The 11,778-nt window shown below is 40.2% G+C and overlaps 2 protein-coding genes across 2 annotated transcripts; one reads left to right on the forward strand and one right to left on the reverse strand.

Annotated features, from left to right (window-relative positions):
* The first annotated feature begins 598 nt into the window (after positions 1–598).
* Positions 599–4,060, forward strand: LOC146579094 (uncharacterized). Its single transcript, XM_085267909.1, has 12 exons — positions 599–861; positions 959–1,137; positions 1,233–1,258; positions 1,343–1,371; positions 1,481–1,837; positions 1,933–2,050; positions 2,125–2,216; positions 2,318–2,432; positions 2,803–2,904; positions 3,106–3,273; positions 3,399–3,554; positions 3,789–4,060. The coding sequence occupies exons 1-12, from the start codon at positions 679–681 to the stop codon at positions 4,010–4,012; spliced, it is 1,749 nt and encodes a 582-aa protein (XP_085124035.1). The 5' UTR covers positions 599–678; the 3' UTR covers positions 4,013–4,060.
* A 4,293-nt stretch (positions 4,061–8,353) lies between these two features.
* LOC146579095 (uncharacterized) lies at positions 8,354–10,883 on the reverse strand. The gene is made up of 3 exons (XM_085261066.1): positions 10,583–10,883; positions 9,967–10,132; positions 8,354–9,000 (listed from the first exon to the last, which is right to left on the reverse strand). Exons 1-3 carry the CDS (start codon positions 10,784–10,786, stop codon positions 8,354–8,356), a joined length of 1,017 nt encoding a protein of 338 aa, XP_085117192.1. The 5' UTR covers positions 10,787–10,883.
* Positions 10,884–11,778: the final 895 nt, after the last annotated feature.

Consider the following 11,778-nt stretch of genomic DNA (forward strand, 5'->3'; position numbering starts at 1 on the left):
CTTGTCTTATAGACAATATGTTAGCTACTCTGGATCCACAGTCACACCGTGTGTGTCAGTGTGGCAAACAAGTAGTTGTGAGGTGTCTGGACTGCCTGCCTCTTCCATTCCTTTGTGCTGACTGTGATATTGCAGTTCACACACGCTTTGTCCTGCACAACAGAGAGGCAGTAACAGGAGGGTTTTTGCAGCCTTCATCAGAGTTTCACAAGCCAATAGGTACAGTTTTTAAGTCTTATGCATTTCTTGCTATGTATGAGTATGAGTGGGTGCTGTTATTGTATATTTATTGTGTGTTTTAATGTTAGTTCGGCTGTTGCCTGTGCAAAGGCCAGACCATGTGTGTGACTGCCCAGCAGGTAACGTTGAGGTTTCACCCGGCGCAATTGTGGCTCTTGTAACCATAAATGGTAAGTTGCCCTTTTGTCACACACTACATACACAATAGATGTGTTTGGAGGTTTTATTGCAAATTGTGCATTGCTATCTTGGTTTTAATTACCCTCGGCCCGCAGTATATGTGGGCACCTGTCAAAGGTCATTTGGATTTACCAGACCGATTTGAAAACAACATGAAAAAAATGAATGCTTTGAGCCATGACTGAATTTATCCTTATCCTTTCTAAAGGCCGTTATAACCTTGCACTGCCAGTGGTGAGCTGCACCAGCTGTGGCCTAATGTGGTCCCCCTCAGTTAAGGACATCCTGGGTAGTGGATATTGGCCTGGCACCTTAAATTTCTGCACCCTGTTTTCAATGGATGTCTTTCAGTCTTTCTATGACATTAAGAAGGCTGCACCAGGGATGTCACTTAAGGCATTTGTCAAAATGCTGGATGAACGAACAGCCCATTTTGGAAGGGTGAGTTTCTAAATTTGCTAAGTTTAAGGAAATTGTGCAAATCAATGTTTATGATGACTGTCCTTGAATATTCTGATGTATGTCCTCTATGTAAAAGAATGGCCGAATATCAGCTGATGCCTTCAGTAAAAGCTTCTTGGAGTGGAGTGCTGTAAAGTTTGAGGTGGACAAGATGTGCAAGGAGCCATGCTTTAGCTGCCCTGCCTGCACTCCAGACATGCTTGCCGTCTCAGTTGATGGAAACCGCAAGCTTTATCGCTTTCAGTCTAATGCAAGGTACGTTATGCATTGTGTACATAAGTCAAATATGGATTTGTAGAAAAATGTATTTTAATGTTTCTTTTCAAACAACTGTCACTGTGTTCGTTCAGCACTTCAGAGCAGGGGAACTTTGAAGGTGTCTTTACTTTATCTTAATGTTTACTTAATTTTGTCACCATGTGTATTTAAAAAAAACATGATTTTTATTTTGTGTTATCAGTGCTGTCCTGGGGAGATCTGAGGTCTTGTGTGACTCGAGGCTAATTCAGCTAATTGTTATGCGTTTGTTTTAAAAAGTTTGTCCCTGATAGGGCTTAATCATGTCATGTCTTTTATGTTAAAATCTTTGAGTGTATAGGTCCCGGGGAAAGGGTTGTGCGGATCTTCATCTTGGACTGCAGCAAAGGAGTCGTCCAAAAAGTCCACTGGGAAGTTGGATGAGGAGGGCATGGAAATAGCTGTTTGTCGCCACGGAGTCCTCTTAGCTGCATTGAACATGTTTCGAGGGGAGATCTTTGCTTACCCCCTTTTTCTCCAGAGGAAGTTGGCAGCTAGCATCCCAGGACATATTACGTTCCTTTGCTCCGATGTGGCCTGTAAATATTTCCCCTATTTAACCAAGGTGGCTCAGCAGTGCCCTGAGCTGAGGAACCTCTTGTCAATGCGTCCTTTTCTCTCCGTCATGCATGCAAAGGCTCACACTTGGAAATGCGAGGTATACTGCAGCTTGTAGTTTTGGATTAGTTTGAGACATTTTGTTATAAGGTTGAATGAATTCAGCAGTCATGTATTGTGACCTCCTTTCTATAGATCAAATGGGGAGGTGCGTTTCAGGATGGGGCCGGTTCAACAGTTGGAGAAGAGGTGGAACAAGTAAACAGTTTCCTGTCTAGGGCGGCCATCACAACGAAGTACATGTCTAAAGCAGGTGTGTGTCCGTGTCTGAGATTCCACTCAGTCTCCTGCTCATTAATTCTAATTTGTATACTAACTGAAATGCAGGGCGAACAGACATGCTGACCCTCCTGGCTTTGGGGTGGAACAAAAGGAAAGTGGAACAACTGGGCCGCACTTTGAGCCAGCGATATCTAAAGGTCATTTTTTCAACACCCATTTTAATGTGTGTGGTAATGGGGGGAAAACACCAGTACTCTTTTAATGTCAATATGAATGACATTTATGAATGCATTCTTAGATCATAAGGATCCTTAGAGAACAAGTGGAGAGCCTGAATGCGACCAGAAATGAGCTGGGTGTGGATGACGACACACTGCAGCAATGGGTGGCCGATGTGCAGAAATGGGCTGAAGGTGAGTCTCAATATAATGCACTCATGTATAACAATAGGACCCACCATGGCCTCATTAAAGAACTTAGAGTTAAGATCTTTCTGACAGTGTCAACAAACAATGAAAAATAAGCCTTGGAAAAGCAAATTTATGGCAGAGTTGTTGCGTTTCATCAAATTGGATAGAACCTGGGTTGAAATGATGTCGTACTAGTTGGTTTTCTAAACCTGAACACCAACATACTTGTTATCTCATGATTATCATGAGATAGCAGCACATGAAGGCTCCAGATGTCTTATAATGAATGTCATCAAGTCAGTGATTACAGAGTCCAGTGTAGTTTGGTGACTGTTACTCATCCTGTATTCTGATTAATATTCCTCTCACTTAGAAAGTGATCAAACTGATGGCAGCCTTGGAGCGTTGCAGGCACGAATAGAGGAGCTTGTCGTCATCATCAGAGTGCGAACACAAAGTCTTTACAGACAAAATGGTACGTCCCAGTTTCTTTGAAACGGACCGTTTGATGCTCAGTTTGTACAGCTTGTGCAGCTACTTTGTAAACAGAATAAAATCAGCTCCAGGTTTGTTTAAGCTGGATGTGATTTGTTCTAGCAAACAAATTGATGAGTGTAGATTAAAATGAAACTATATACATTATGTGAAGGTGTGAATTTTTTATGATTATTTACAGATAGCAACAAGAGGCGACACAGAATTCGCAAGGTCATCTTAGTTGAGAAGAAACGCTTGGCGGCTGCTGTTGACGACTACAACAAGCTCGCTGAACCAACAAAGCAAATCGTATCCAGTGATGCCCTCGTGCAGACCGATATTTGGCCCTGGCAGAGCACAAGTGAACGTAAGCTCTTGATTTATAAATATCCTTTTTAAACAAGCTCCCAGTATCTGAGCAGTAGTTGAATGTTTTGTTCTTGAATCATAATATGCTGCTATGTTTTCCCATCTGATGTTGTTAAACTATAGCTGCTGCTGACCTCCGGACAAAGAGAAAGGTCTTTGAGAAGGTGATGGCTGTGAGGCGCCTGAGAGAGGAGGAGATGATCCTTTGCAGGGAGATGCGGCATCACTGGACAGTGTTGCGAATGCGTTCTGTGGTGTTGGGGACAATCTCCTCAGACTGTAAGCACTTTATTTATTTATTAATTTTTTGATGAATCGATTGAAAATAAGAGCAGATGCTAAAGTCTTACTGGATCTTTTACCTATATCTAGATTGCTAGCTAACACTGCCTTCTCCCTTTTAAAAAAATGTTTAATTACAGCATCCTAATTCATTGTGTTTATGAGGTGATGTTTTTTTGTTGTTTGTTTTTTTTACTTTTCTCATATTTATTTGTTTTGTTCTTTTTACAGCCTCCTTTGTTGGCATGTCGGAGGATGCACAGAAGGGACTCTGTAGCCTGGTTTTAAAAAAACAAAGTGAACTGAAAGCTGAAATGCTCAAAGTAAAGGACGTGTACAAGAGAATCCTCAGCCACCAACCACTCCTGGAAATGGACTCGGAGGAGGAGGAGGAGGAGGAGGACATTCCAGACGATGCCACTGAGAGTGATTTGAGCACTTCTGATGAAGACTGATTGTGTCATCATTGATGTTATGTTTGGTAAAATAAAAAGTTAATCACATCTCTGTTCAATGTGATTTTTCAACAGACATTTTACATTTTGAGAAGAAAAATGGAATTTCCTTGGTGCAGTTGTTTACCCTGAATCATTATTTCCCATCTAATTTAATGACTAGTGTACATGTTTAGATACGATAACATAATTTAATTTATGGGATGCTTTCTGGGCTGCTCAAATAATCACAAAATTTAAAAGCACCAGGCAGCACACTCACAAGTAAATTTTTTGTTCAGTGTTTTGTCGAAGAAATCAACAAGTACAATTGAGATGTTTGCTGTAGTGATGTGTTTGTTAAGAAGCATGCCAGCACACTGGTGAACTGACAGTCCCAGAATGCACCCGAGCCATTGACTCGCCCCAGAGCAAATGAAATTGCTTATCTAGAAAGACAACCGTCATCAAAGAAGAAGTAAAAGAGTAGGAAACAAATGGTAAGGGAAGGTACTGTGGGGTAGGAAAGAAAGGCCAGAGCTGTGCAAAATGACCTCCAGCAGGCCACAAATGTGCACGTCCGCTCAAACGGTCAGAAATGGACTCCATGAGGGTGGTATGAGGGCCCGACGTCCACAGGTGGGGTTGTGCTTACAGCCCAACACAGTGCCGTATGTTTGGCATTTGCCAGACAACACAAAGATTGGCAACTTTGCCACTGGCGCCCTGTGCTCCTCACAGATGAAAGCAGGTTCACACTGAGCACTTGTGACAGTCTGGAGACGCCGTGGAGAACCTTCTGCTTCCTGCAACATCCTCCAGCATGAGTTTGGCAGTGGGTCAGTTTTGGTGTGGGGTGGCATTTCTTTGGGGAGCAGCACAGCCCTCCATGTGTTCGGCAGAGGTAGCCTGACTGCCATTAGGTACTGAGATGAGATCCTCAGACCCCTTGTGAGACCATATGCTGGTGCGGTTGGCCCCGGGTTCCTCCTAATGCAAGACAATCCTAGACCTCATGTGGCTGGAGTGTCAGCAGTTCCTGCAAGACGAAGGCATTGATGCTGTGGACTGGCCCGCCCATTCCCCAGAACTGAATCCAATTGAGGACATCTGGGACATTATGTCTCGCTCCATCCACCAACTGCACCACAAAATGTCCAGGAGTGGGCAGATGCTTTAGTCCTGGAGTCTGGGAGGAGATCCATCAGGAGAGCATCTGCCACTTCATCAGGAGCATGCCCAGGTGTTGTAGGGAGGTCATACAGGCATGTGGAGGCCACACAGACTAGTGAGCCTCATTTTGACATGTTTTGAGGACATTACATAAAACCAGATTAATGATTCTGTATTGCATTGATCAAGGAACCAACCCAATAGGAGCTAAAGGAATCCTCTTGACATTACTTCACTCAGTAAGTTTATACTATGTTTAATGTGCATTTTCTTCATCAGTTTAGAACATAACATGTTAGCGCTCCCTGGTCCTTTTTGGAGACAGATCCTGAGACAGCAGGCAGCTATGGAGAACTCGTGTCAGCTGTGGTAATTAAGGAATACTTTGATTTAATATTGATTACATGACAACTATCCTCAGGCACATATTCCTGGATATATATAATGACATAAGTAAACTCCCATTTTAGAATCATTGCCTTCTTTGATCTGACTTATTGCCTCAGACTTTGGCCCTGTGTCCCCAAAAGTATAGAAAATCCATGACACTGAGTAAGAGGCCTTTATCATGTTATAAGTGAGAGAGTTTGGTGTAACAGTGGTTGAACATGCCAAATCAATCCACAACATACTGCCATTCCCCAGCTGTAACCTGCATATGCATCAAACCAAAATCCAGTATCATAGCCACAAAAAAGACATAAAGATTAGGTTAAAAGGGTTGTCTCATTTTGCCAGATAGCTTCATCCCAAAAAAGATAAACATTCTTCAAAAACAAAAGTTTGTGAATATTTGCTGTATTGCCAGGCCTAAACCAACCTGTTAAACTTATCAAATTATTGTCATAGATACAAACCTATTGATTGAAACAGAATAATCCATTGAAGCCTCCATCATCATCCACAATCACTGTTACTGTTCAGATTATTTTATCTCTGTTTTCCTCTAGAATGTTTTGAAAATCAGCATTTGATCAACAGACTTTTTAAAAGTTTATTTTGATCCTATTGTTTACGTGTGTAATTGCATTTTTATTGAAATTATGACAGGAAAACCCTCAATCAAATTGTATCTTTGATATCTAATAATAATATTAACAATAATGTTACATATGTAATATGTACACAATAATATTGTGCAAACAAACAAGAAAAATAGCAAAAAATGTCAATTTTTTTTAATACCCTGTATATAAAGACCACATATGACCACAACTCCAAATGTGCAATTGTCACTGCATCTAAACATGACATATTACAAAAAGGTAGAAACATATAATATACAATATGTTCTGAAGCTGGTACTGGTGCAGTTAACTTTGCTTTAGGCTCCCATACACAGTAGGTGTTACTTACTTTACGTGCAGTGCAGTATTACTTTACCTTGTAATATGTTATAATAAGCAAGTCACTTCTATATTTATGAGGATGTAGACAATAATGTTGGCTGATATGTAAAACTATGAGATGTCGAGTGCAGGGAAGATATTATTGATCAATCAGATTCATGAATATGTTAGGTACTTAAGCCACAATTAGAGAGTGAAACAGAGACTGACACTGGTTGAAATGTATAGTAAATATTTTATTTTGAACTTTTATGCTGAACTACAAGCTGTGAACTGTGCGATCTCTGCGACCTGTGGTGCCTGGTTTACTGTGTGTAAAACTGCGCAGGTTCCCATGTGTCATCCCACACTTTGCCACTGTCAGGAGAAAAACATAACAAACAACAACCACAACCACACACAAAATAGGACAATTTAGGTTGTGACATATGACAATTTTTTAGGATGAAATATCTTCTATATTCATGTCATGCTTTATACACCTTCATTGTAATATAAATTAATCAAATCAAGTCAGAGAGTATTAATATATGTAGTAGATGTCAAGCAGGACCACAGCAGCAGCCACGATCCATTGGAACCTGCTGGATGAGAGAGCACAGAAACTCCAGGGAAGAAGTTTAGTTAGTAACATGCATGAACTGCATTACTGAGACATGTATGTTTACAGATGGTGGTGAGGGAGAGGGGGAGAGTTTTCAGTAAAAGGAGACGTGACTGCATCTTCAACCAATACTGAGCCTGCATAACCCTGAAAGAGACAGAGAGAGAGGGGGGGGACACTAACCCCCAGCAGTCTGGTCCTATTACAGCATAACTAAGGGCTGAGCTGAACCAGCCCTAACTATAAGCTCTATAAAGAAGTAAAGTCTTATGCCTACTCTTAAAAGTGTTGACCATGTCCACCTCCAAAACTCATAATGGACTTTGGAGGTGGACAGCTATCAAGCTCCTCACAGAAGAGGAGCTCGATAGCTAAAAGCTCCCAATTTACTTTAGTCCAAATACATGAATTCAAATTGAGTTGATAACTATTTATCAACAATATGAATGTCTGTTCCCGTCCAACAAAGTTGTTACTACATACCATGTTGAGCAAGGCTTCCACTTGACTTTAACTTCTTCTTTTTCCTGAAAAACATGATATAAACAAACAATTAATTAAGAAAGACATGCAAGTTGCATACAAAAAGGAGCTTATAAACATTTGTGTACTATTGAATGGCTCAATATATTATACAATTAGTTTACAAAAACATAAGAACCACTACAATGCTTGTACTGCCAGCATCGAGTGCATGTCAGCAAAGCAACACTGCTTACATTGTGGCTCACAAGCAAAACTAACTGAAGCAGATGTTACTGAATGGGAAGGAGCACCTCCACATCAATCACTCCTTCTGAGCATGATGTCAGGAGGACTTTAAAGAACGTAAACATCAGGAAGGCAGCATGACCAGGTCGTATCAGGTGGTCTGTTCTTATTTAATGTCCTATTTGGAGTGAAATCCTGACTCAGTGGCTGAATTAGTGTAGATTCATCAAATACAAAAGCTTATGGATATTCAGTCAGGCACAGTTCAAATCCGGGAAGTCCAAAGACGCAAACAAATCTGCACAACAGCAGGCTAAATTACTTACATTTACAACTCTCCTGTCTACTATCTCTTCATATTTGAAAATCTTCTGTGTACGGTGTTTTCGGCATTCTGAAAAATAACAAATGAAATATTTACATGAGTTCTGTAAAACTGGAAAAAATGCAAAAATTAAGAAAAAGAAATCTTAACAAACTTAACGAACATGTCATGTGTTTCGTACATTTACAATACCATAACGTCTAACCTTTCCTTGTCCTTTTTTTGTTTGGGACATCCGAGGTGTACACCGTAGAAATTGAGGGAGATGCAGGATGTGGAGATGGAGAGGAGGATGCAGGAGAAAGCAGAGATGAAGAGGAGGATGCAGGAGGAAGCAGAGATGGAGAGGAGGATGCAGGAGGAAGCAGAGATGGAGAGGAGGATGCAGGATGAAGCAGAGATGGAGAGGAGGATGCAGGAGAAAGCAGAGATGAAGAGGAGGATGCAGGAGGAAGCAGAGATGGAGAGGAGGATGCAGGAGGAAGCAGAGATGGAGAGGAGGATGCAGGAGGAAGCAGAGATGGAGAGGAGGATGCAGGAGGAAGCAGAGATGGAGAGGAGGATGCAGGAGGAAGCAGAGACAGAGAGGAATATGCAGGAGGAAGCAGAGATGGAGAGGAGGATGCAGGAGGAAGCAGAGATGGAGAGGAGGATGCAGGAGGAAGCAGAGATGAAGAGGAGGATGCAGGAGGCTGACAGAGGGAAGATGTTGGTACAGGCTCTAAATGAAGAATAAATTCCTCGTTTAGAGCCTCTGGGTCTGGGACTGGTCCAGCATTGACACTGTCAGCAGAGGATGGTCCAGCTGCTGGTGTAGAACTTTTAGCAGGAGGTGAAGCTTGTAATTCTGAAAAATTTTAAATATTAAACATTCATTAAAATGGGTTGAAAAAATGTACAGTACACATAAACACATAATAAGTAGTGATTTGCATGTTTTCAGTTAAGTTTTTACTAAAGATACAACTGGTAAATATTGGCATCAAATAAGTCATCTCGCACACTCACTGACCCAAATAATTCAGTACAAGTGCCCTCTAGGGTAGTGTGACATCTGTAGTGCTTTTCTACATTGTACATTAAAAAATTAATGAGTGTGACTATAAATCCAGATAGATAATGACTTTTTCCTCTGATGACACTACTTTGCTGACTTTGTAGTGAATAACATTTGACACTTCAAGCTAGTACTGTGACTTAGGAGTTTTGTACAATGGTGATGCTAACTACCTCAGGGAGGTAATCAGGTAACCTCTTAAGAAGTATATAAGTTATTTAAGAATCTTGGTGTTCATATTGGTAACATTATATAACATTTGTTATACTAGAAAGTCTCGAAGAGAATTATCAGGTCTGGTTTTTGTGAAGATTTTTAAAATTACATTTGTATATACATGAGTGTGAAAGACCATACTATACACACACACATACAAAATTGTTCAGGTGGGTAACACCAGAGGTTCAGTATGGCTAGCTTTGGTGATGTGACCGACACATGGGGAGGTAATAAGGCAGATATAACACTATTTTCATGTTAGCAACAGGACATGTAGGGCAGCTGTCACCTCACAGCAAGAAGGTTACTGGTCTGAACCTTGGCTGAATAATAGAATAGAACAGAATAGAGTAGAGTAGAACAGAATAGCTGGTGACTGTTAACTATCCTCATCCTCACCATCTTGTTTGTCTCTATGTACCCCGTGATGATCTGCCTTCTTATCTAGGGTGTACCATGAGTATCACCCAAAGACAGCTAGGATAGGCTACCTGATAAGGACACCTGGTTACAGATAATGGACAAAGCATATCTTACTTCTCAGAAGGTGTTCATAAAGCTTCCTCATCTTCATGAGGATGTCACGTGCAGCACCTTCCGCTGGTTCGATCTGAGTGATCACGTCCCCTACTATACGGCCCTTACGGTCAAACTGTCCAAGAAACAGAATTGGTTGGTAGCCCAGGGCATGTAGCTTTGAAACCTGCAAGAACAACAAAGAAAAACATGCAGCCAGTCTTTCATGTAAGCAAATTGATGTATAACAAACCTTTAAGTTTCACATCTTTGTTGTTTTATTGTTGTCGATAGTTAAAAAGTATTTATGGTGACCAAACCTGTAAATGTATGATAAAATCCATCTTGAAATGTTTTGTCTCTCAGTTAATAGCCGATTAAATTAAAAATCAGAAGTAGCTTGAATAAAAATAGTTTTTAACAAGTTTTTTCTAGTTGGATGTCTTTAGTGTGATGATGTTATTCTGATGTGAATAACTTTTTTATTTATGCTCTTTTATAAATTAATATTTTATGTGTATATACATGTCTTGTTAGTTTCTTACTTCATGATATACAAGAAAACATTGACAACTGTGATTAATAAAGAATTGTCTACCAGACCAACCACTTATTAGATCAGAACTTTTAAACTTACTGACAACTGGGCTGAATTAACCACCCTGCTCGCATTTCTGTTTTTTTTAACAGAGGCAGCCCAGTTACTGTTTTTAAACTGTTCTTGTTTTTTTTTCAATCCCTCCTTTAGGTTCAGGCTGCCCAGGCATCCACTGCATGTCTTCCTGTTGCAGGTGTTTGGGGCCTGACAGGAAGGGCATGGTTTGGTTTTTGGCTTTGTCATTTCTGCAAATGAAAATGGAACATGTAGGGATTATTTCAGGTCTGTTTTGGTGAAACGATTACAAAAATAATTTATGACCAAAGAAATAACTTATATTACGAGGCAGTATTACACCATATTTAGAAAAAAAATCAATTACGAGATTAAAGTCATTAATATTGAGTTAATTACGTGAATAGGGTTAAAAAAAACCCTGAATTGATTACAGAAAAGATACATTGCTAAAATAGAGCAGTACTAACATTAGCTGGGTGGCCAAGCAAGTGTCTTACACATGAGAATACATCACAAAAAAATTTAAATAAACTTTTGCAGAAGTAGTTCTCTTGGTACACAGACTGCTCTGTGAAAACATTTCAAGTTTAATATCAGTTTAATATCACTGAAATTAATATTTCAGTGAACATGCAAATTACCCACAGTTTATCACAACTTACTTAGCTAGGATCTGCCTCGTGTCCAGTCGAAAACTTCGCTGCAGGACCGTGAGTTGAAAGATACATTTACTACGACTCCCAAGATGCATTGCAGTAAAAACCATCCAATCGCCTTGCTTAAGATCTGTTGACGTGTCGCTAAAGGCGCGCTGTAGATAAATATTGCAATTTGTAAAAAATAAAATACTACAATTTGCATTTTTTAATTACATAATTAAACACTGGGCCAGTTTAATTTCGTATTATCGCTGGTTATTATTTTAGAGTAAATAAAGGAATAACGGGTAGCACCAAGCTGTTGTCATCTTCATTTCCATAGCGACGGCGGTTGAGGATTATGGGTAGTGTGCAGTTACGGGATTAGTGCGTCTGCGTAAATTGGTCTGATTGGTTGGAGCCGAGCGCATCCAAAACTAGCAGGAGTGGTGAATGAATCTATAAATGTGTTTTACGTGTGAAATGAAAATAATAAACCTAACAAAGGATTATGTACGTTAAATCTGCGCACTTTCAGATCGTGAATCAGTTTGGAAAACACTGTGTGATGGCCACAAC

Source organism: Mchenga conophoros, linkage group LG3 (genome assembly GCF_057382185.1).
Source record: "Mchenga conophoros isolate Kocher_MC1m ecotype Shallow Benthic linkage group LG3, M_conophoros_male_GT1.1, whole genome shotgun sequence".
NCBI classification, from domain to species: domain Eukaryota; kingdom Metazoa; phylum Chordata; class Actinopteri; order Cichliformes; family Cichlidae; genus Mchenga; species Mchenga conophoros.

Bases quoted from the DNA above. Each gene is read 5' to 3' on its own strand.
- LOC146579095 (XM_085261066.1), bottom strand. From the start codon at position 10,786: ATGACAAAGCCAAAAACCAAACCATGCCCTTCCTGTCAGGCCCCAAAC. The intron at 10,133-10,582 runs GTAAGTTTAAAA...TTGTTCTTGCAG, and splicing joins TTAATTCAGCCCAGTTGTCA to GTTTCAAAGCTACATGCCCT. The intron at 9,001-9,966 runs GTAAGATATGCT...AAAATTTTTCAG, and splicing joins TTATGAACACCTTCTGAGAA to AATTACAAGCTTCACCTCCT.
- LOC146579094 (XM_085267909.1), top strand. From the start codon at position 679: ATGTGGTCCCCCTCAGTTAAGGACATCCTGGGTAGTGGATATTGGCCT. The intron at 1,138-1,232 runs GTACGTTATGCA...GTGTTCGTTCAG, and splicing joins CGCTTTCAGTCTAATGCAAG to CACTTCAGAGCAGGGGAACT. The intron at 1,838-1,932 runs GTATACTGCAGC...TCCTTTCTATAG, and splicing joins CTCACACTTGGAAATGCGAG to ATCAAATGGGGAGGTGCGTT.